This window comes from Oryzias latipes, chromosome 17, assembly GCF_002234675.1.
Source record: "Oryzias latipes chromosome 17, ASM223467v1".
Classification (NCBI taxonomy): Eukaryota; Metazoa; Chordata; class Actinopteri; order Beloniformes; family Adrianichthyidae; genus Oryzias; species Oryzias latipes.
In genome coordinates, this window is record NC_019875.2 from 6,176,699 (window position 1) to 6,195,267 (window position 18,569).

Below are 18,569 nucleotides of genomic sequence, written 5' to 3' on the forward strand. Positions count from 1 at the left end.
ATGAAGCATCAGTTCAAAGTTCACCTCTTACTGCTTGCTTTTGTCCAAGCAGCCAATCAGAATCCAGTATTCATCCAGACCATGGTATAGAGTGATTATAAATTTGAATAAAAATAGAAATGTTTTTGAGGGAGGGGGGGGGGACTCTGAGCCTATTGGCTTACCGGGTCACAGCGGTTGACAGAGGTTACCGTGGTGACGCCCCTTAACAGCGTTTAGGTCATCAGCGGAGGTTTTAGGTTTTCTTGTTTAGGGAAGAACCTGATTTAACAGATTTATAAACAAAAACCTTTAGTAGATTTTATTTTTTAATTTGATTTCCAAACATTGGCACTTTTAAGGTGGACAGGAGTGTTGCAAACATATTTTTTCCACGTTGTGTTTTTTTTTTTTTAGCTTCTACACGTCAAACAGTCAGAGGTCTTGTGGCTCCTTCACCCCTCGAATCAAACTGGCTGGTCGAAAGGTTTGTGGACGTTTGACTGGAGATCAGCCTAAAACAGGAACGTTTTTCTCTGTTCGACCCTAAACTGTGATTTTGTTGTTTTAGATTCATGCAGAAAAGTTCAAGAGCAGCAAAGATCACAGTAAGCTTTGAGCCGCATGTTTCTGCCGTGTTCATCGTTGACATATTGACTGCACCGTGTCTCTCAGGCCTGTGCGCCCCTAAGGACCCGGACAACAGTCTGCCCATCCAGGTGGACTATGATGCCTACGATGCTCAGGTCTTCAGACTCCCAGGTCCTTCGCGGATCCAGAGGAGCACCATCTACAGGTGTTTCCCAGCTTCTGCTGCAACAGCTGGATTTTTGGACCAGCGTGCTGAGCAGCATCGTCTTCCTCTCTACCAGGATGGGGCGAGACAGAGACGCGAGTGGGAGGAAGAGCGTGGGCTCTGTGGACGTCAGCTCAGGCGTCGGGGCGTCTTCCCCCGTGTGCTCGGGCGGCCTGGAGGAGCAGCGGAGCCTGGCCTCTGATGACAGCCTGGGTCCCGTGTCCAACATGCTGCTCATTCCACGCGCACCTGCACTGCACTACGAAGTCAGCAGCTCTCTTGGATACACGAGCACCAGAGGTAAAGCAGCCACCGTGCCTACGTGAAGAAGACGAGCTCAGGGTCTCCTCTTCACCCCCGGCTGTGTTGCTCAGAGTTCTTAGAGAAAATGGTGGACTCTCAGCGGGAGTCCAGTGCCCCAGGCCGGTTCACCGTGGGAAGTGCTGAGTCCACACTGCACATCCGTCCAGGAGGTTACACGCCTCAGAGAGCTCTCATTAACCCCTTCACACCGTCCAGGATGCCCATGAAGCTCACCTCCAATCGCAGGCGATGGATGCACACCTTCCCTGTGGGTGAGTTAGTTCCCACTGGGATTTATCTACAGAGGTCTGGAATCTTAAACGGGTTCAAAGTCCTCGCCGCGTTCTTCAGACATCCGTGGAGTCATTTCTGGGGATGCGACGATGCCGTGAATCCGCCGCGTCCGCCGCCTTATTCCTGTCAGACCTGTAATAGTTGAGTCCAACGGTCTGTGCTGGACTTTGTTCTGCAGGACCTTCTGGAGAGCCGATCCAGATCCACCATCAGACGAGACAGAACATGGCGGAGCTGCAGGGCAGCCAGCAGAAAGACTCCGCCCACACGTCTGCGGAGCTGCTGGAGCTGGCCTACCACGAGGCCACCGGCAGGTTCAGTGCACACGCGTGTCCTCCATACGTCACCGCTGAGGCCGTATGCAGGGAGATCACCGTGTTTTCTCTTTAAGGAGAACAACGTCTCGCCAAGCGGGAGACCTTTACAGCTGTGGGGGAGCAGAGGAGTTCGCTGGAAGTCCTGGCAGTGGCGGTGGCAGCGGTGATCTGCACACAAACTGAGAGATGTTTAATATCGTAAAATGTGTCCACGGTGACAAAAGTTTAACCATTAAAAAAAAGAAAACGTACATCAATCCAACCAGAACGACGAGCTCTGCAGAAGAACATGAGCTTAGTGCAGACCTGCTGGTTTCTGCAGCCTGAACACGCAGACGCTCCTCAACGGTTTGACACTGTGAGGAGCAGTGATTCAGAGAAGCATTCAGCACGCTGCCCATCTGCAGAATAACAGTTTGTAGCTAGTGCCTCATTTTAGAACCATGTCTAGAGATCACCAAACCCAAAATATGAATATTTGACAGTTTTTTCCATTAAAGTACACCTGAGAGTTCATGCAGACTCCAGGTTGTGAGTCCAGTTCTCTGATTTTCAGAAAAAAGTGACGTGCAAAAAGACCAAAGTAAAAACATGAACATTATCTGGTTGATGCAGTAAAGTGAATGTATTTCTGATTTCCCCGTGGGTGGAGCCGGGTTTATGCCTCACACTCACCGGCTGCTTTTCTGAACCTTCCGCTGTTTCCAAACCTGTCGACCGTTTCTGTCGGCTTCAGGAAACCAGTTCCCGGCTGAATGTGAGGCTCTGAAATGACTGTGCTGCTCTTTCTTTGTTGTGGAACCGTCCAGGGCCGCTCGCCACTCGTAGCTCCTCCTTCCAAGATTGTCCCACTGGTGGATCCGATCCAAGTGAGTCTGAATTTCTTTGTAAGCAGGAGGCCGGAGTGGGTCGGGTTGGGATGATGCAGCTGTTCCTCCGGATCAGAACCACGTTTTTAATCACTGAACAAATGACAGCAGAAACAGTGTGTTTAACCTGTGGGGGCTCACTCAGCTTCAGCAGGCGGGCGGGGTTCTTGGCGGGTCTCCGGGGTTTGCAGGTATAAACGGCACAGACGGGTCATGTGGTTCTGGTTCTGCTCTTCCCCTCTATGTTCCTTCACTTCCACTGTCTGAACCTTTTCCTGGTGATTTGATCACAACCACTTAATTTGGCCTCCTGTAATTTCTGCGCACCAGAACCTGTTTGCATCCCACAAATCTTGGATTCACATCCCACCTCTGCATGGCCACCGACTGTCGACCTGTGTTCCTGTCCGATTCCCACTGTTCAGTTTCAAAACCGGAGATGTGATGTTTCTGTGCATGGCCAATCTTTCTTCCAACAGCAGGCTGCGCTGCTGCACATGCAGATGCTGCACATGCTGATGCAGATGCAGGATCCATTTCTCCTGCATCTGCATCAGCTGCAACTGCTGCATCTGCAGGATCCACATCGCAGCTGCAAATGTTGCAGCTGCTGCAAATGTTGCAGCTGCTGCAAATGTTGCAGATGCTGCAGATGTTGCAGATGCTGCAGATGTTGCAAATGTTGCAGATGCTGCAGCTGCTGCAAATGTTGCAGATGCTGCAGCAGCTGCAACATCTGCAGCTGCTGCAAATGTTGCAGATGCTGCAGCTGCTGCAAATGTTGCAGCTGCTGCAGATGTTGCAGATGCTGCAAATGTTGCAGCTGCTGCAGATGTTGCAGCTGCTGCTCCACCTCCTGTGGATGCAATAATTCTGAGCTACAATCTGCATGTGTGATCAATCTCATCTGAAGGGCCAGCAGGCCCCCAGACTTCCAGACAAGTGATGTTTCTCTTTGTTTTTTCTTCCTCTCTTTCCCCTCTTTGTTTTCTTTCTCACCCTTTCCCACCCCAACCTCACGACCCCCTCCCCCCACACATGTACCCCTCCACTGTGGGCCCATTCGTTCGTCTTTGCTTTGGGGAATGTTTGTGTGTACATGAAGTCCTGCTGCTGTCTGCACCCCCGACAGTGCCCAGCTTCTGCTGCACGGTGGGGGTGGACTGGAAGTCGCTGACCACGCCGGCGTGCCTCCCCCTCACCACCGACTACTTCCCCGACCGCCAGACCCTGCAGAACGACTACACGGAGGGATGCTACGACCTGCTGCCGCACAGTGACCTGGAGCGGTACTCGGCAGTTCTGCTGCTTCGTTGTGACTCGTCTTTGTCGACAGGATCGTAGAAACTTCTCCACAACAAAATTGCATTTTGAAAGCGTTGTCTAGAGTTTGTGTTTGCTCGTCCTAACAGTCCAACGGTCCGGGCGGGTTCCCCCACCCCGCAGGGCCGCAGATCCAGGCGCATTAATACAAATATAGAGGTGTTTTTAGTCAAATATGGAGCCTTTTTCAATCAAATCAAACTTTATTTATAAAAAGTGCTTCTCATACTTTGTGTAGCTCCAAACAAAAACACAGAAATTCAAATGAAAGCCCTCCCCCCACCGTTAACATATACATCCCATGACCCCAAACATGAATACTTATGAAGCTAAACTTCTAAAAGAAAATGAAAGATAATGCGTCAAAAATGCACCACAGCCTCCTCCTGAATGACACGTTTTGATGACTTCATCAGTTTTCCTCAAATGTCTTAATTTCAATTTGGCATTTATTGTCCAACAGATTCAAAAACTGGGTTTGTGATGTTTTTGACGTGTTCTTGTGCTGTTTTTCTGATGAGGGAGGACAGAAAATGAAGCTTGAAGCTGCTTTTCTGAGGATTTCTTTATTCGTAATTATTTCTGATTGGATCCAGATTCCTGCTGGATCTGTCTCCAGGTGGATGATCAGAATCGGGCGGAGCAGAGAGACTGTGGCCCCACCCAGCACCTAAATATAATCTTTATCCAGCTGCCTTTTTCATTTTTTGCCTGATTCACAACGATTTGAAAAAAACCTGAACCCAGAAACACAACTTCAAGCTGAATTTGTGTCTAAATGTCCTCCTTCATCAGAAAAACGCTACAAGAACACGTTTAAAACACCCAAAGCACCATTTTTTTAACCTTTACGTAACAATTACAGCCTGTTAACTTGACTGTACTTGATACTGAGTGTTGCTTCCATGACCTCTGACCTCCAGGCGAGAGGATGACGCTCCAGTGATGAGCGCATCCCAGGTGTTTGAGGAGTTTATCTGTCAGAGGCTGATGCAGGGGTATCAGATCATCGTCCAGCCCAACAACAGGAAGCCGCCCCCCACCGCCGCCACGCCTCTGGGCAGCAGTCCTCTGTACACCCGGGGTAAACCTTTCACCACACATGGAAACAAAACGATCGGTTTAGCTCTCCTGGTTTGATCTAACCGTGTTAGGATACCTGACTGTACTTAGAGGGGGGCGTCAGCGGGGAGGTATCGACCCGTTGTTTAAAAAGGCATTTCCCGTCAGGTTTGGTGTCCATGCGCCGAGGGGAGGAGGAGGAGACGGTTTTCTGGCTCAGCATGGGCCGCACCTTCCATAAAGTCTGCCTCAAAGACAAGATCATCACGGTGACTCGCTACCTGCCAAAGTGAGTGCACCTGAGAAACCCCCAGAGAGGGGGGGTTACACCCCACAGGGCCCGAGCGCCGCATGTCGGAGAGCAAACTTTGTCTTTTCACAGCAAAACAACCTGTCATCTTCAACACGCGTCTCATTTCTGAGTCACTTTTCTTCTGATGCTTATTCTGTAAAACATGAAGAATCTTCTAATCTTTTGTTTGTGCCAGGTACCCGTACGAGTCTGCTCAGATCCAGTACAGCTACAGCCTCTGCCCGCCACACGCCGACGCTCAGTTCGTTTCCTGTTGGGTTGAGTTTGGCCATGAGAGACTGGAAGAGTACAAGTGGAACTACCTGGACCAGTACATCTGCTCTGCTGGTTCAGAGGACTTCAGGTACGGCTGCGGTCATTTCTGGGAGTTGGTCACTGAAGGCTGCTCCTTCGTTGAACTATTTCCTGCAATGAAACCGTTGAACCTCAGAATTGTAGTCATTTAAAGGCCGTTTAGCAGCATTTGTGTTCTTGGTGATGCTTGATGCTCGGTTTGAATACAGCAGTGTGTTTCTGACTCCGCCTCTGCTTTGAACCGTAGCCTGATTGACTCTCTGAAGTTCTGGAGGACTCGCTTTTTGCTGCTACCGGCGGGTGGAGCTCGCCGCGTGGCGGACGGAGAAGGCCACTGGGATGTTTACGGAGAGGGAGCGGGTGCCGGAGCGGGAAGCAGCGGGGAGTGGGTCCTGCTGGATGGATTCATTCGCTTCCTGGAGGGCCTCAACCGGATCCGAAGACGCCACCGCTCTGACCGGATCATCAGGGTGAGCCCCGCCCCGTGTCTTTAGCATGTGTTTAGGTGGACGAAGACACTAGTGGACACAACTGTGTGCTGGTTCCCATCATCCAGTTAGAAACCAGTCACTGCATGGCTGCCGGTGCGGCTGCCTGTCAAATGTTTTTCTTCCAGCAGCAGGAACAGTCCTTCAGTTTTTCCGATTGCACAAAGTACTGGGATGATGCTCATCAGGAGCAGATCCAAACTTCCTGCACTTTCCTGATGTACCTGTACAACCCGACAGGTGATCTAAACAGGCTGCTTGCAGCTAAAGGTGACCTTTTCCCAGCTGAAAACACCACCTTTGCTGCACCCAGCAGTCATTTGTGGGCAAAAACACCAAAGACGGTCTCCAAATGAAATCCTGTAGTCTGCATATTATGAGGAGGATTCCTGAGCTTCATACAAGGAAAGACTAAGGAGCACAAATGCTTCAGATTTGTTCACATTCCGTGTTTGGCTGTGGTGATGGACAGGAAAACTATCAAGTGTTGAGTTGTGTCTGCTGCACATCCTGAACAACGGTTGTGTTTGCATTATTTCCTCCACAATGCTTCTGATTTTCTTTGGTTTTTCCAACAGTCCTTTGCTGTCAGCGACCGTAGAGGACTGAGACATTTCATTACAGAATCTCATCAGCTTCTAGTCCCGCTCCGACCATCTTATGATCTGTTTCTAAGGCGCTCCCAGACGTCTTTCAATCATGATGATGCCGTTTTTGTCCAAAATCCCCAAAACTGTGTCGTTTTTTCTAGAACATAGTTTCTGCAGAGCAGCAGGAGTTCATCAGAAATTCACCTCTGAGTTGTGGGCGGGACTGTTGGTTGGGAAATGAGCCTGCCCTCATTTCCCATCATTCCTTTGTTTACCCTCTCTCCTCTAGCTAACAGCCCCTCACACCCCCAAGCTAACATTAGCGGTGCAACAAAAATGGCAGCCAACATCAGAGCCATCCATCCATCTAGTTCTGATCCTATGGAGAGAAATTAGACTCAGTCAGATTTGTGCGTGCGTAATTCTTGATTTGTGCGTAAATTAGGATTTGTGTGTGCATATTCCTGCTTTGTGCGTGCGTAAATTAGGATTTGTGCATAAATTTGGATTTGTGCGTTTTGTGTATAAGTTAAAAAAATATAAAATGAAAAAAATACAAAATGCAACTTACGTATGCACAAATTAAGATTACAACAGCTTGAAACTACTTACACACACACACATCTTTAAAAAACACGCACGAATCCCTTGTTACGCACACACAAAGCCAAAGTTACGCACGGATCTACCGTGAGACTGTTTTCACGTCTCACAAATTCGTCCGTAAATGCTGCGTTTAAATACCAGTGGAATGCTCGGTCATTAGAATTTTCCTATCAGCCTTCCCTTCTAAACGTATCCAGACAATGACTCAATCAATACATGAAGACAGTAGATGTTAGTGTTGAACATAGAGGCTACTTACTTCGGGGCGCTGACCACCGAGATGGGCCGCCATTCTTCCCGTGACGCTCTCAGTCTGACTGCCTTTGATTTTTCCGGAAGAAAAAAAACAGTGCCCCCTACTGGTCGTTCCTGTTACGCATTTTGTATCAATTCGGTGTCTCGGAGAATAATATACTTTAAATATATATATTAGCGTTTAAAGGTGAACGTCATATTCTCAGATAATAATTTTTATTTTCCTTTAAAGTTTTTTTAAACCCTGCTGTGAGTAACAAATCACGCACAAATCCAAATTTATGCACAAATCCTAATTTACGCACAAATCAAGAATTACGCACGCACAAATCCGACTGAGTCCAATTTCTCTCCATAGGATCCAGATTCCAGCTCAGACCAGGAAGACAAAGACGTTCATGGATCTGTTTGTCTACAGGTGGATGATCAGAATGGAGCAGAGCAGGGAGACTTTGGCCCCGCCCAGCGTATTTTCTACATCACAAAGACAACATTTGTGATTTGAATAAAGAAATCCTCAGAAATGCAGTTTTCGTCCTAATGTTTCATGTCCTCCATCAGGAGAAACATGGCAGAAGTGTTCAAACGCCGTTTTCATCTGTAAAACGCTGATGTTGGGTGGCTCCGTCCACAGAAGGGCTATTCTGGGGGGTTTGGGGGCCACAGTAATATGTCTGTCTGCCTCACTTCAGGACCGTCATGAACAAAACAGAACCCGTCCGCATGTGTCCGAGTCCATTACGCTCACACGCTGTGCTGTTTGTGTGTCTGTCGTGTAGCAGAAGGGGACCCCCATGAAAAGTCTGCAAGTCAGCAGCCCCCTGTCTTCATACCCAAGTGAGCCTGTGGCCCCCCCACAGGGAAAGAGGGGAACGTCAGCCTTATCAGCACTGCTGGAAATGGAGCAGAACCAGAAGTGAGTGTCTGTGGGCTGCAGCCGGCCTTGTGAGCCGCATTCACAGCCTCTGGTCTCCTGCAGGAGCCTGGAGGAGCAGCCGAAGCCGTCTGCAGCTCCGGCCGACGTCTCCACCGTCTCCTTCATAGACAGTCCTCGCAAGGTGAGTCTTCCTGTCTGTTGTGCTGCTTCAGCCTCCGACTTTCTGCACATTCATGAGTTTTTGTGCTGCTGCTGTGGCTCTGGTGCTTTCAACCTTTTCTCCGTGCTTCTGTTCTGCCTCTTTGCTGGGCTTTGGGGGTGTGATCCCGCCTCACGTTGTTCCTGCGTGCTGACAGGACGCTGCCTTTATTTTGGATTTTATTCGTAGCCCCCGCTCCTCCTACATCCACCCTTCTCAGGTCAGTAGCAGCATTTGCAGGATGTTCTGTGTGTTTAATGCTGCAGCCAGAGGGGGCGTGTGCATGTGAGCGGCGGGAAGTCGTGTCGTTTTCAAACTTCTAGTTCAACATGACATGAAGCTGAACAGCTACAGTGCAACAAATCTGCATTCTAGACCTACGAATGAACAGTTTTAGGTCCAAAACATAAAGATTTCTGTTTGTGAAGCACATTTTCGTATTCTTTTGTTGATCTAAATGTGACCTGAAGGAAACATTGAAGTCTAGCCTGTGGAAAAACTATATTTCCAGACGCGTCTAAAGGAAAAGTCCAGCAGTATATCAAAGAACTCTGCGGTCTACTGTTCACTGTTCAACCAAGAGAGGCGATCCTGTTCTGTCCTCGCATCGTTCTGCAGCACAAGTCTCTCATGACTTATAGGAAGATCCTGTTTCTCAAGATTCACCCTCAGATCTGTTCTGTCAATCTGTCCCTTTTTTCTGTCAAAATAATTTAAATAATCAAAGATATTAGCGGTAAAGCTCAAAGTTTTTTCATGGACATGTTCGAGGATTTCCTTCCCAGAGACTCTTTGGCTCAGAACTCCTCCTTCTGATCCAAACTCCTGTAAAGAACCGACTACAGGAGTACCGTACTAAAAACAGATTAAAGAAGAAATGAAAGACGTAACTTTAATAAAAGCAGAATCCCTCTCTGGATCCGGTTTGCTGTTTCCTGTCAGACCTTCCTTTTCACAGGAACAGTTGAATAATTCCAGCGTCTGCCTCCAGCTGCCCGCTGAAACCACGGAGGCTGCAGAAAAAGCTGGCCAGCCTGGAGCCGGCGCAGTCCCGCCTGCAGGAGACGCCGCAGCCGGCGGCGCCGACGCCAGGTGAGCCGTTCACGTTCATGTCTGCTCACGGGCAGCGACGGTTGGGCGCCGATTAGCAGCGGTAACGTTTCCCGATCTCGTGACAGTGGGCAGTCTGCTGCAGGGACACACTGTCTGTCCTCGTCCTCCACCCTGCTGGAGATCCTGGAGGCCATCAAACACCCAACGTAAGACGTCCTCCACACACAAACGCAAATGTCTCTCTCCAGATTTTCCTGCATTCATGTGTCTCTGAGGAACATGAGGAGAAACCCAAACGAGGGCGGGACTCAGAGCAGCGTCCAACAAAGTCCAAGCTGTCCTTCCGTTTGTCCCTCTGCTGTTCCCTTTAGGGGTTTGAACAGTACATCGTCCTCGCTCACACAGACCCCCCATGTCCTCCTTTACTGCATCCATCAACCTCCTCTTTCCTGGTAGCTCCACCCTCCTTTCACCATCATCATCATCACTGCTCCTCCCCTCAAACGTCTCCTTCCTTGTCCTTCCTTTCTTTGAACAACAACATGGCTGGCTCTCATAGGGGACACATGAACGCCCAAAAAAGCCTATTTTCCCCCCTAGAATAAAACAACCGATTTCCACGTAAAATTCATTAAATTTGCGTTAGGGCGCCCCTCCTATACTGTCACCTTGCTGCTACGATGACGCTGGGGGGGGTTACACGCAGAGGAAAACAACAAACAGGTAGAGAGGCGGGGGCGGGGCTTAGACTCACTACTTATGATTCCACACCAGAACAAACCAACAGCTGCTTCCTACTAAAACATAGTTTTCATCCATAAAGTGAATATAATTTATTGTGTTTACTGGAATTAAAGAAAAAAAATTGAAAGGAGTCTGCATCAAAGTGAATTTGTTTCCATCATGTCACTCATCTTAACCCAGGTTGTGGAAAATGGACAAAAGAACAAAGGAAACATCACGTTCATAAAGAATACAAATAACTAAAGTAAATAATTAAATAAATATCTAGACAGGATTTTGAATCAATTCGAGTATTGCAGAATGAAAGATCGCGATATATCGGCAAAAACCTTTTTTTCTAACACACCAGTGTTGCGGCTCCCTGTGCTTTCATCTCAGTGGAAACTGATCCAAATGACTCTTTGAGAGGTACAGGCTGCTGACCCCTGGGGTAGGGGTTTAGGGGTTAAGGGTTATGAGTTAGGGGTTAAGGGTTAAGAGTTAGGGGTTAAGGGCTATGAGTTAGGCGTTAAGGGTTATGAGTTAGGGGTTTAGGGGTTAATGGTTATGAGTTAGGGGTTAAGGGTTATGAGTTAGGGGTTTAGGGGTTAAGGGTTATGAATTAGGGGTTAAGGGTGATGAGTTAGGGGTTAAGGGTGATGAGTTAGGGGTTAAGGGTGATGAGTTAGGGGTTTAGGGGTTAAGGGTTATGAGTTAGGGGTTAGGGTTATGAGTTAGGGGTTTAGGGGTTAAAAGTTATGAGTTAGGGGTTAAGGGTTATGAGTTAGGGGTTTAGGGGTTAAGGGTGATGAGTCAGGGGTTTAGGGGTTAAGGGTTATGAGTTAGGGGTTAAGGGTTATGAGTTAGGGGTTTAGGGGTTAAAGGTTATGAGTTAGGGGTTAAGGGTTATGAGTTAGGGGTTAAGGGTTATGAGTTAGGGGTTAAGGGTTATGAGTTAGGGGTTTAAGGGTTATGAGTTAGGGGTTAAGGGTTATGAGTTAGGGGTTTAGGGGTTAAGGGTTATGAGTTAGGGGTTAAGGGTTATGAGTTAGGGGTTTAGGGGTTAAAAGTTATGAGTTAGGGGTTTAGGGGTTAAAAGTTATGAGTTAGGGGTTAAGGGTTAAGGGTTATGAGTTAGGGGTTAAGGGTGATGAGTTAGGGGTTAAGGGTTATGAGTGAGGGGTTTAGGGGTTAAAAGTTATGAGTTAGGGGTTAAGGGTTATGAGTTAATGGGTTTAGGGGTTAAGAGTTATGAGTTAAGGGTTTAGGGGTTAAGGGTTATGAGTTAGGGGTTAAGGGTTACGAGTTAGGGGTTTAGGGGTTAAGGGTGATGAGTTAGGGGTTAAGGGTTATGAGTTAGGGGTTAAGGGTGATGAGTTAGGAGTTAAGGGTGATGAGTTAGGGGTTTAGGGGTTAAGGGTTATGAGTTAGGGGTTTAGGGGTCAAGGGTTATGAGTTAGGGTTTAGGGGTTAAGGGTTATGAGTTAGGGGTTAAGGGTTATGAGTTAGGGGTTTAGGGGTTAAGGGTTATGAGTTATGAGTTAGGGGTTTAGGGGTTAAGGGTTATGAGTTAGGGGTTAAGGGTTATGAGTTAGGGGTTTAGGGGTTAAGGGTTATGAGTTAGGGGTTAAGGGTTATGAGTTAGGGGTTTAGGGGTTAAGGGTTATGAGTTAGGGGTTTAGGGGTTAAGGGTTATGAATTAGGGGTTAATGGTTATGAGTTAATGGGTTTAGGGGTTATGAGTTAGGGGTTTAGGGGTTAAGGGTTATGAGTTAGGGGTTAAGGGTTATGAGTTAGGGGTTTAGGGGTTAAAAGTTATGAGTTAGGGGTTAAGGGTTATGAGTTAGGGGTTAAGGTGATGAGTTAGGGGTTAAGGGTTATGAGTTAGGGGTTAAGGGTTATGAGTTAGGGGTTTAGGGGTTAAAAGTTATGAGTTAGGGGTTAAGGGTTAAGGGTTATGAGTTAGGGGTTAAGGGTTAAGGGTTATGAGTTAGGGGTTTAAGGGTTATGAGTTAGGGGTTAAGGTTTATGAGTTAGGGGTTGAGGGTTATGAGTTAGGGGTTAAGGGTTATGAGTTAGGGGTTTAGGGGTTAAGGGTTATGAGTTAGGGGTTAAGGGTTATGAGTTAGGGGTTTAGGGGTTAAAAGTTATGAGTTAGGGGTTAAGGGTTAAGGGTTATGAGTTAGGGGTTAAGGGTTATGAGTTAGGGGTTAAGGGTTATGAGTTAGGGGTTAAGGGTTATGAGTTAGGGGTTTAAGGGTTATGAGTTAGGGGTTAAGGGTTATGAGTTAGGGGTTTAGGGGTTGAGGGTTATGAGTTAGGGGTTTAGGGGTTAAGGGTTATGAGTGAGGGGTTTAGGGGTTAAGGGTTATGAGTTAGGGGTTAAGGGTTATGAGTTAGGGGTTTAGGGGTTTAAAGTTATGAGTTAGGGGTTAAGGGTTAAGGGTTATGAGTTAGGGGTTAAGGGTGATGAGTTAGGGGTTAAGGGTGATGAGTGAGGGGTTTAGGGGTTAAGGGTTATGAGTTAGGGGTTAAGGGTTATGAGTTATGGGTTTAGGGGTTAAGGGTTATGAGTTAGGGGTTTAGGGGTTAAGGGTTATGAGTTAATGGGTTTAGGGGTTAAGGGTTATGAGTTAAGGGTTTAGGGGTTAAGGGTTATGAGTTAGGGGTTAAGGGTTACGAGTTAGGGGTTTAGGGGTTAAGGGTTATGAGTTAAGGGTTTAGGGGTTAAGGGTTAAGGGTTATGAGTTTGGGGTTTAGGGGTTAAGAGTTATGAGTTAGGGGTTATGAGTTAGGGGTTAAGGGTGATGAGTTAGGGGTTAAGGGTTATGAGTTACGGGTTAAGGGTGATGAGTTAGGGGTTAAGGGTGATGAGTTAGGGGTTAAGGGTTATGAGTTAGGGGTTTAGGGGTCAAGGGTTATGAGTTAGGGGTTTAGGGGTCAAGGGTTATGAGTTAGGGTTTAGGGGTTAAGGGTTATGAGTTAGGGGTTTAGGGGTTAAGGGTTATGAGTTAGGGGTTAAGGGTTATGAGTTAGGGGTTTAGGGGTTAAGGGTTATGAGTTATGAGTTAGGGGTTTAGGGGTTAAGGGTTATGAGTTAGGGGTTAAGGGTTATGAGTTAGGGGTTTAGGGGTTAAGGGTTATGAGTTAGGGGTTAAGGGTTATGAGTTAGGGGTTAAGGGTTATGAGTTAGGGGTTTAGGGGTTAAGGGTTATGAGTTAGGGGTTTAGGGGTTAAGGGTGATGAGTCAGGGGTTTAGGGGTTAAGGGTTATGAGTTAGGGGTTAAGGGTTATGAGTTAGGGGTTTAGGGGTTAAGGGTTATGAGTTAGGGGTTAAGGGTTATGAGTTAGGGGTTTAGGGGTTAAAAGTTATGAGTTAGGGGTTAAGGGTTAAGGGTTAAGGGTTATGAGTTAGGGGTTAAGGGTTATGAGTTAGGGGTTTAAGGGTTATGAGTTAGGGGTTAAGGTTTATGAGTTAGGGGTTTAGGGGTTGAGGGTTATGAGTTAGGGGTTTAAGGGTTAAGGGTTATGAGTGAGGGGTTTAGGGGTTAAGGGTTATGATTTAGGGGTTAAGGGTTATGAGTTAGGGGTTTAAGGGGTTAAAAGTTATGAGTTAGGGGTTTGGGGGTTAAGGGTTATGAGTTAGGGGTTTAGGGGTTAAGGGTTATGAGTTAGGGGTTAAGGGTTATGAGTTAATGGGTTTAGGGGTTAAGGGTTATGAGTTAGGGGGTTTAAGGGTTATGAGTTAGGGGTTAAGGGTGATGAGTTAGGGGTTAAAGGTTATGAGTTAGGGGTTTAGGGGTTAAAAGTTATGAGTTAGGGGTTAAGGGTTATGAGTTAGGGGTTAAGGGTTAAGGGTTATGAGTTAGGGGTTAAGGGTTATGAGTTAGGGGTTAAGGGTTATGAGTTAGGGGTTTAGGGGTTGAGGGTTAGGGGTTAAGGTTTATGAGTTAGGGGTTTAGGGGTTGAGGGTTATGAGTTAGGGGTTTAGGGGTTAAGGGTTATGAGTGAGGGGTTTAGGGGTTAAGGGTTATGACTTAGGGGTTAAGGGTTATGAGTTAGGGGTTTAGGGGTTAAAAGTTATGAGTTAGGGGTTTGGGGGTTAAGGGTTATGAGTTAGGGGGTTTAGGGGTTAAGGGTTATGAGTTAGGGGTTAAGGGTTATGAGTTAATGGGTTTAGGGGTTAAGGGGTTATGAGTTAGGGGGTTTAGGGGTTATGAGTTAGGGGTTTAGGGGTTAAGGGTTATGAGTTAGGGGTTAAGGGTTATGAGTTAGGGGTTTAGGGGTTAAAAGTTATGAGTTAGGGGTTAAGGGTTAAGGGTTATGAGTTGGGGGTTAAGGGTGATGAGTTAGGGGTTAAGGGTTATGAGTTAGGGGTTAAGGGGTACGAATTAGGGGTTGGGGGTTAATTTGCATTTTTTTTTAGACCATCCATGTCTTTTTGCTCTGACGCTGCAGGACGGGCGTGCAGCTACTCCCCGAGCAGAAGGGTCTGCCACCCCACTGCTTCATCAGCTCTGAGGTTGTTCATTGGCTGGTCAACAACGTGGAGGGTGTGGCCACACATGGGATGGCAGTGGATGTCATGCAGGTAGGAGACATGGATTCCTGCACCTCTGAAAACACATTCACAACCGAGGAAGACATTAGACTCAAACGTTTGAACCGTTGTGTTCAGCACATCTTTGTCAATACTTTTTGTGCTGTTTTGAACCTTTTTGTCTCCACTGTGGATGGAGCCACAGTTGTCAGGAGCACGCTGTGGTGGAGTGTGCAGCCGCGTGTCGGCCATGAAAAATGAGCCAAGCACTCTATGGAAATGCTGAACAGCCTTTGCTCTGACTGACTGTAGCTTTTAGCTTGTGGGGAATCTGACCGAGGGTTCCTGGTGGGCCTGAGGGGTCAGGAGGCGTCGGCATGTTTGTTCTGTAGAACCGAGCCATGACATCATCATTCTGACACGGTGACCTCTACGGTTCGGAGGGAGAAACTGTAACTCGCCTGAAACAACACAGTCACTTCAAGAAAAACCGAATCCGTCCAAATTCTTCCATGACGGTTTATAAAACCCGGACGATCTTGTCCATCGGTTCTCACCTGCTGGATGTCTTGTCTTTGTCTTTGATCAGAAAATGCTGGATGAAGGCCTGGTGGCTCATGCTTCAGGAGACGCCATGCGCAGCTTTATCTATGGCTTCTACTTCTACAGGATTGTCGGTGAAAAGGATGGTGACTATGACGGAACACACCAAGCCCTTGTTCCTTCGTCTTCTGTGGACAGATTTCTGCATCTTTACTGACAGATCTTGATGCAGCTCTCTCCGCCACAGGCCTGACCACGCAGCTCCCGGCCGCCGCAGGAGGCGGCTGGTCCACCACGGTTCCGGAGGACTTCGCTCTGTTCCAGAGGAAATGGTTTGAGGTGGCCTTCGTGTTGGAGGAGCGGCGGCCTTCAGATCTGCCAGCTTTCCTCCTGCCCTGGCTTCCTAGTCGGCCGGCCTCCTATGCAAGTAGGCACAGCTCGTTCAGCCGCAGCTTTGGAGGACGCAGCCAGGCCGCCGCTCTGCTAGGTATACGCAGCCTGACCCCCCAGTCCACTCCACACAGCAGCCATGTCCTCCTCCTTCACCCAAGTTTCTCCAGATCGTGTCCCGTGTGATCGCCACATGTGACAAGTGCATGCAGTCTGGTAACTGTGGTACTGAGGTGTGTGGGGTGCATGCTGTGGTGTTGTCATGCTGTGGTGTAGCGTCCTCGCCTGCTTTTCAGCTCACCACACTGTAACAGAAGCCTCAGCCTTCACCTGTAACTCCACCTGCGTTCCAGCGCTAGCAGCCTTGAATGGGACACAATATAAGAATGAGGAAGTCCTTAAAGTCCCACTTTTGATCCCTTTTCAAAGCGTTCCCAGTCGTCTTTTCATCCTGATGTCGTTTTCTAGGACATAGTTTCAGGAGTTCATCAGAAATTACCTTTGAGCTGTTGGGGAAGAAAGCCCGTCCCCTTCCTGTTACCCATAACTGAGAGCACTCTGTTTACTCTCTCCCACTAGCTTACAGCCCCTCACCCCCCCCCCCCCCCCCCCAGCTAACATTAGCGGTGCAAAAAAATTGCTATCGCTAACAGCAGAGAGTTTTAACAAAGGCATGATGGGAAATGAGGGCAGGCTTACTTCCGCACCAACTGTCCCGCCCACAACTCAGACGTGAATTTCTAACAGGCTCCTGCTGCTCTGCAGAAACTATGTCCTATGAAAGCGACACAGATTTTTGATTTTTGGCTAAAAGACGACTGGGGACGGATCAGAAGATGATCAGAGCTGGACTCTAAAGTTGGCTGAATGTACAAGTGTCTGAACTCAAAATGGTTCAGTCCTCTTTTTTTCTGTGTCTCCATTCAACAGCTGCTTGAGTCTTTGCCAGTCTCCCCCGCTGTGCCTGAAGGTCTCACTGCTGACAGATAACAGATAGTTAGATGGCAGAAAACTGATCTGAGCCGCTGTCTGATGTCATTTGCTGCTCTGAAGGTTCATCAGCATGCTGGGAAAGGCGTGTGTAACCAACGGGAAGCAGCTGAAGCTCCTCCAGATAGACATCTGACAGATTTGTGCACATTTAGGAGAAGCTGACGTCTCCAGCTGCAGCAGGATGACATACGCCGCTTTTGGCTTCTGTAGAACTGATATCGTCCAGTTTTCTGTCCAAAACACCGACATCAGTTTAAGAGTCGGGGGTGAGCTGCTCTAATGCACCCCGCCTGCTTTCCCGCTCTCTCTGCACTTCCTGCTGCTGGTTACCGGATCCGGTTTGTTCAGTCGGTATGAGGAAATGTCTGAGTCAGCTGATCAGTGCCCCCCCCCCCCCCTGGAGGGCTCAGCAGTCCTGCTTTAGGATGGACACATGGAAGAGTCCCGGTCAACCCGTCACTCATTTGCTTCGGCCGTTTCCTGATGCCGACTGCCTGCTGTGAAACAGTCTAACGCAGACGTCTGTCCAAGCATCCACGCGGCGCTAAGCTCCTCCCATTTCCAGCGTTCATGCCGTCTCCTGTCTCTCTCCTCTTCCTCTGTTCCTCTTCCTCCAGCTGCCACCGTCCCAGAGCAGAAGACGGTCACGCTGGATGTGGACGTCAACAACCGCAGCGACCGCACCGAGTGGTGCAGCTGTTATTACCACGGCAACTTCTCCCTGAACGCCGCCTTTGAGATCAAGCTGCACTGGATGGCGGTGACGGCGGCCGTGCTCTTTGAGATGGTACCGGTGGCCCCCGCCCTCCTTCCGTCTTGACCTTAGAGACGTTTCATCAGATCCTGAGCAGAGAAGCTGCTGCTTTAACCCATTTTGGAGGCTGAGCAGCTTCTTTGTTCAGGATTTCTCCTCATCAGAAATGTTCTCGTTGTCTTTAATGACGTTTAGCTGGAAGAAGGCTCGTTCTCGACTGCGGGCTGCTTCCTTTCAGGTTCAGGGCTGGCACAGGAAAGCCGCCTCCTGCGGCTTCCTGCTGGTTCCTGTTCTGGAGGTCCCTTTCGCCCTGACGACCTACCTGTACGGCGACCCGCTGAGGGCGCACCTCTTCATCCCTCTGTGCATCCAGTGCCTGCTGAAGAACAGCAGCGACAGCCTGTTTGAAGGTGGGCGTGTCGTCTGTGGGTTCGGATCTTCACTGAACCTCTGCCTCATGCTGTTTCCATGGCAACCAACAGGTTTTGAGCCGGAGACGTACTGGGAGAGGATGCAGCTCTTTCAGGAGGCCATACTGTACAGGTTAAAGCTTCTTTTTATGTTTTGCTGGGCTCGTCTGCTGCAGGTTAGCTGGGAGGAGCTCTAGAGTCTCCGCCTTTTACTTCTGTTCCCACATCGTCAGCCGATAGGAAGCCTGAATTAACATTCAGGTGTGGCTGGTTAGGAACTTAAAATCGGAGTTACCTTATGAACGCCCGATGAAATAAATGCTGAATTTCCAACGAAAAGCAGGTCAGCAGCAGCAGGAAGTTCTCGTGTTTTTAGAACTTGAGAAATGAGTCGACAGTTTCCGGTTCGGTGTGCAGGACTCGACCTGAAGCCACTTTCAGGTCGGGGGGACTTCTCAGAAACTGTTTTCATTCTTTTATTTCCTCTCGTCAAGGTTTGGTTTTGTTCAAGACAAGTTTTCTGCGTCGGGCTTTAACTTTCCCTCGGAGAGCAAGCCTCAGTACATCCACGTCACAGGTTTGGGCGGCAGCAGAAACT

At 48.3% G+C, this 18,569-nt stretch overlaps 1 protein-coding gene across 8 annotated transcripts in view; it reads left to right on the forward strand.

The window, feature by feature from the left end:
* depdc5 (DEP domain containing 5) overlaps positions 1-18,569 on the forward strand; it is a 30,586-nt gene that overhangs the window by 9,134 nt on the left and 2,883 nt on the right. For 3 of the 8 annotated variants that reach the window (XM_023964806.1, XM_023964804.1, XM_023964805.1), the window contains exons 18-42: positions 397-466; positions 551-587; positions 655-775; positions 852-1,075; positions 1,150-1,350; positions 1,551-1,686; positions 1,764-1,852; positions 2,499-2,558; positions 3,664-3,847; positions 4,805-4,965; positions 5,112-5,232; positions 5,432-5,599; positions 5,798-6,020; positions 8,269-8,405; positions 8,469-8,547; positions 8,723-8,785; positions 9,524-9,657; positions 9,744-9,824; positions 14,800-14,932; positions 15,471-15,570; positions 15,672-15,911; positions 17,425-17,594; positions 17,800-17,971; positions 18,044-18,104; positions 18,466-18,548. In XM_023964806.1, coding sequence (XP_023820574.1) covers positions 397-466; positions 551-587; positions 655-775; positions 852-1,075; positions 1,150-1,350; positions 1,551-1,686; positions 1,764-1,852; positions 2,499-2,558; positions 3,664-3,847; positions 4,805-4,965; positions 5,112-5,232; positions 5,432-5,599; positions 5,798-6,020; positions 8,269-8,405; positions 8,469-8,547; positions 8,723-8,785; positions 9,524-9,657; positions 9,744-9,824; positions 14,800-14,932; positions 15,471-15,570; positions 15,672-15,911; positions 17,425-17,594; positions 17,800-17,971; positions 18,044-18,104; positions 18,466-18,548 — 3,248 coding nt within the window. The remainder of the gene's footprint in view (positions 1-396; positions 467-550; positions 588-654; positions 776-851; positions 1,076-1,149; positions 1,351-1,550; positions 1,687-1,763; positions 1,853-2,498; positions 2,559-3,663; positions 3,848-4,804; positions 4,966-5,111; positions 5,233-5,431; positions 5,600-5,797; positions 6,021-8,268; positions 8,406-8,468; positions 8,548-8,722; positions 8,786-9,523; positions 9,658-9,743; positions 9,825-14,799; positions 14,933-15,470; positions 15,571-15,671; positions 15,912-17,424; positions 17,595-17,799; positions 17,972-18,043; positions 18,105-18,465; positions 18,549-18,569) is intronic. The other 5 variants (XM_023964810.1, XM_023964809.1, XM_023964807.1 and 2 more) reach the window with 5 other exon arrangements.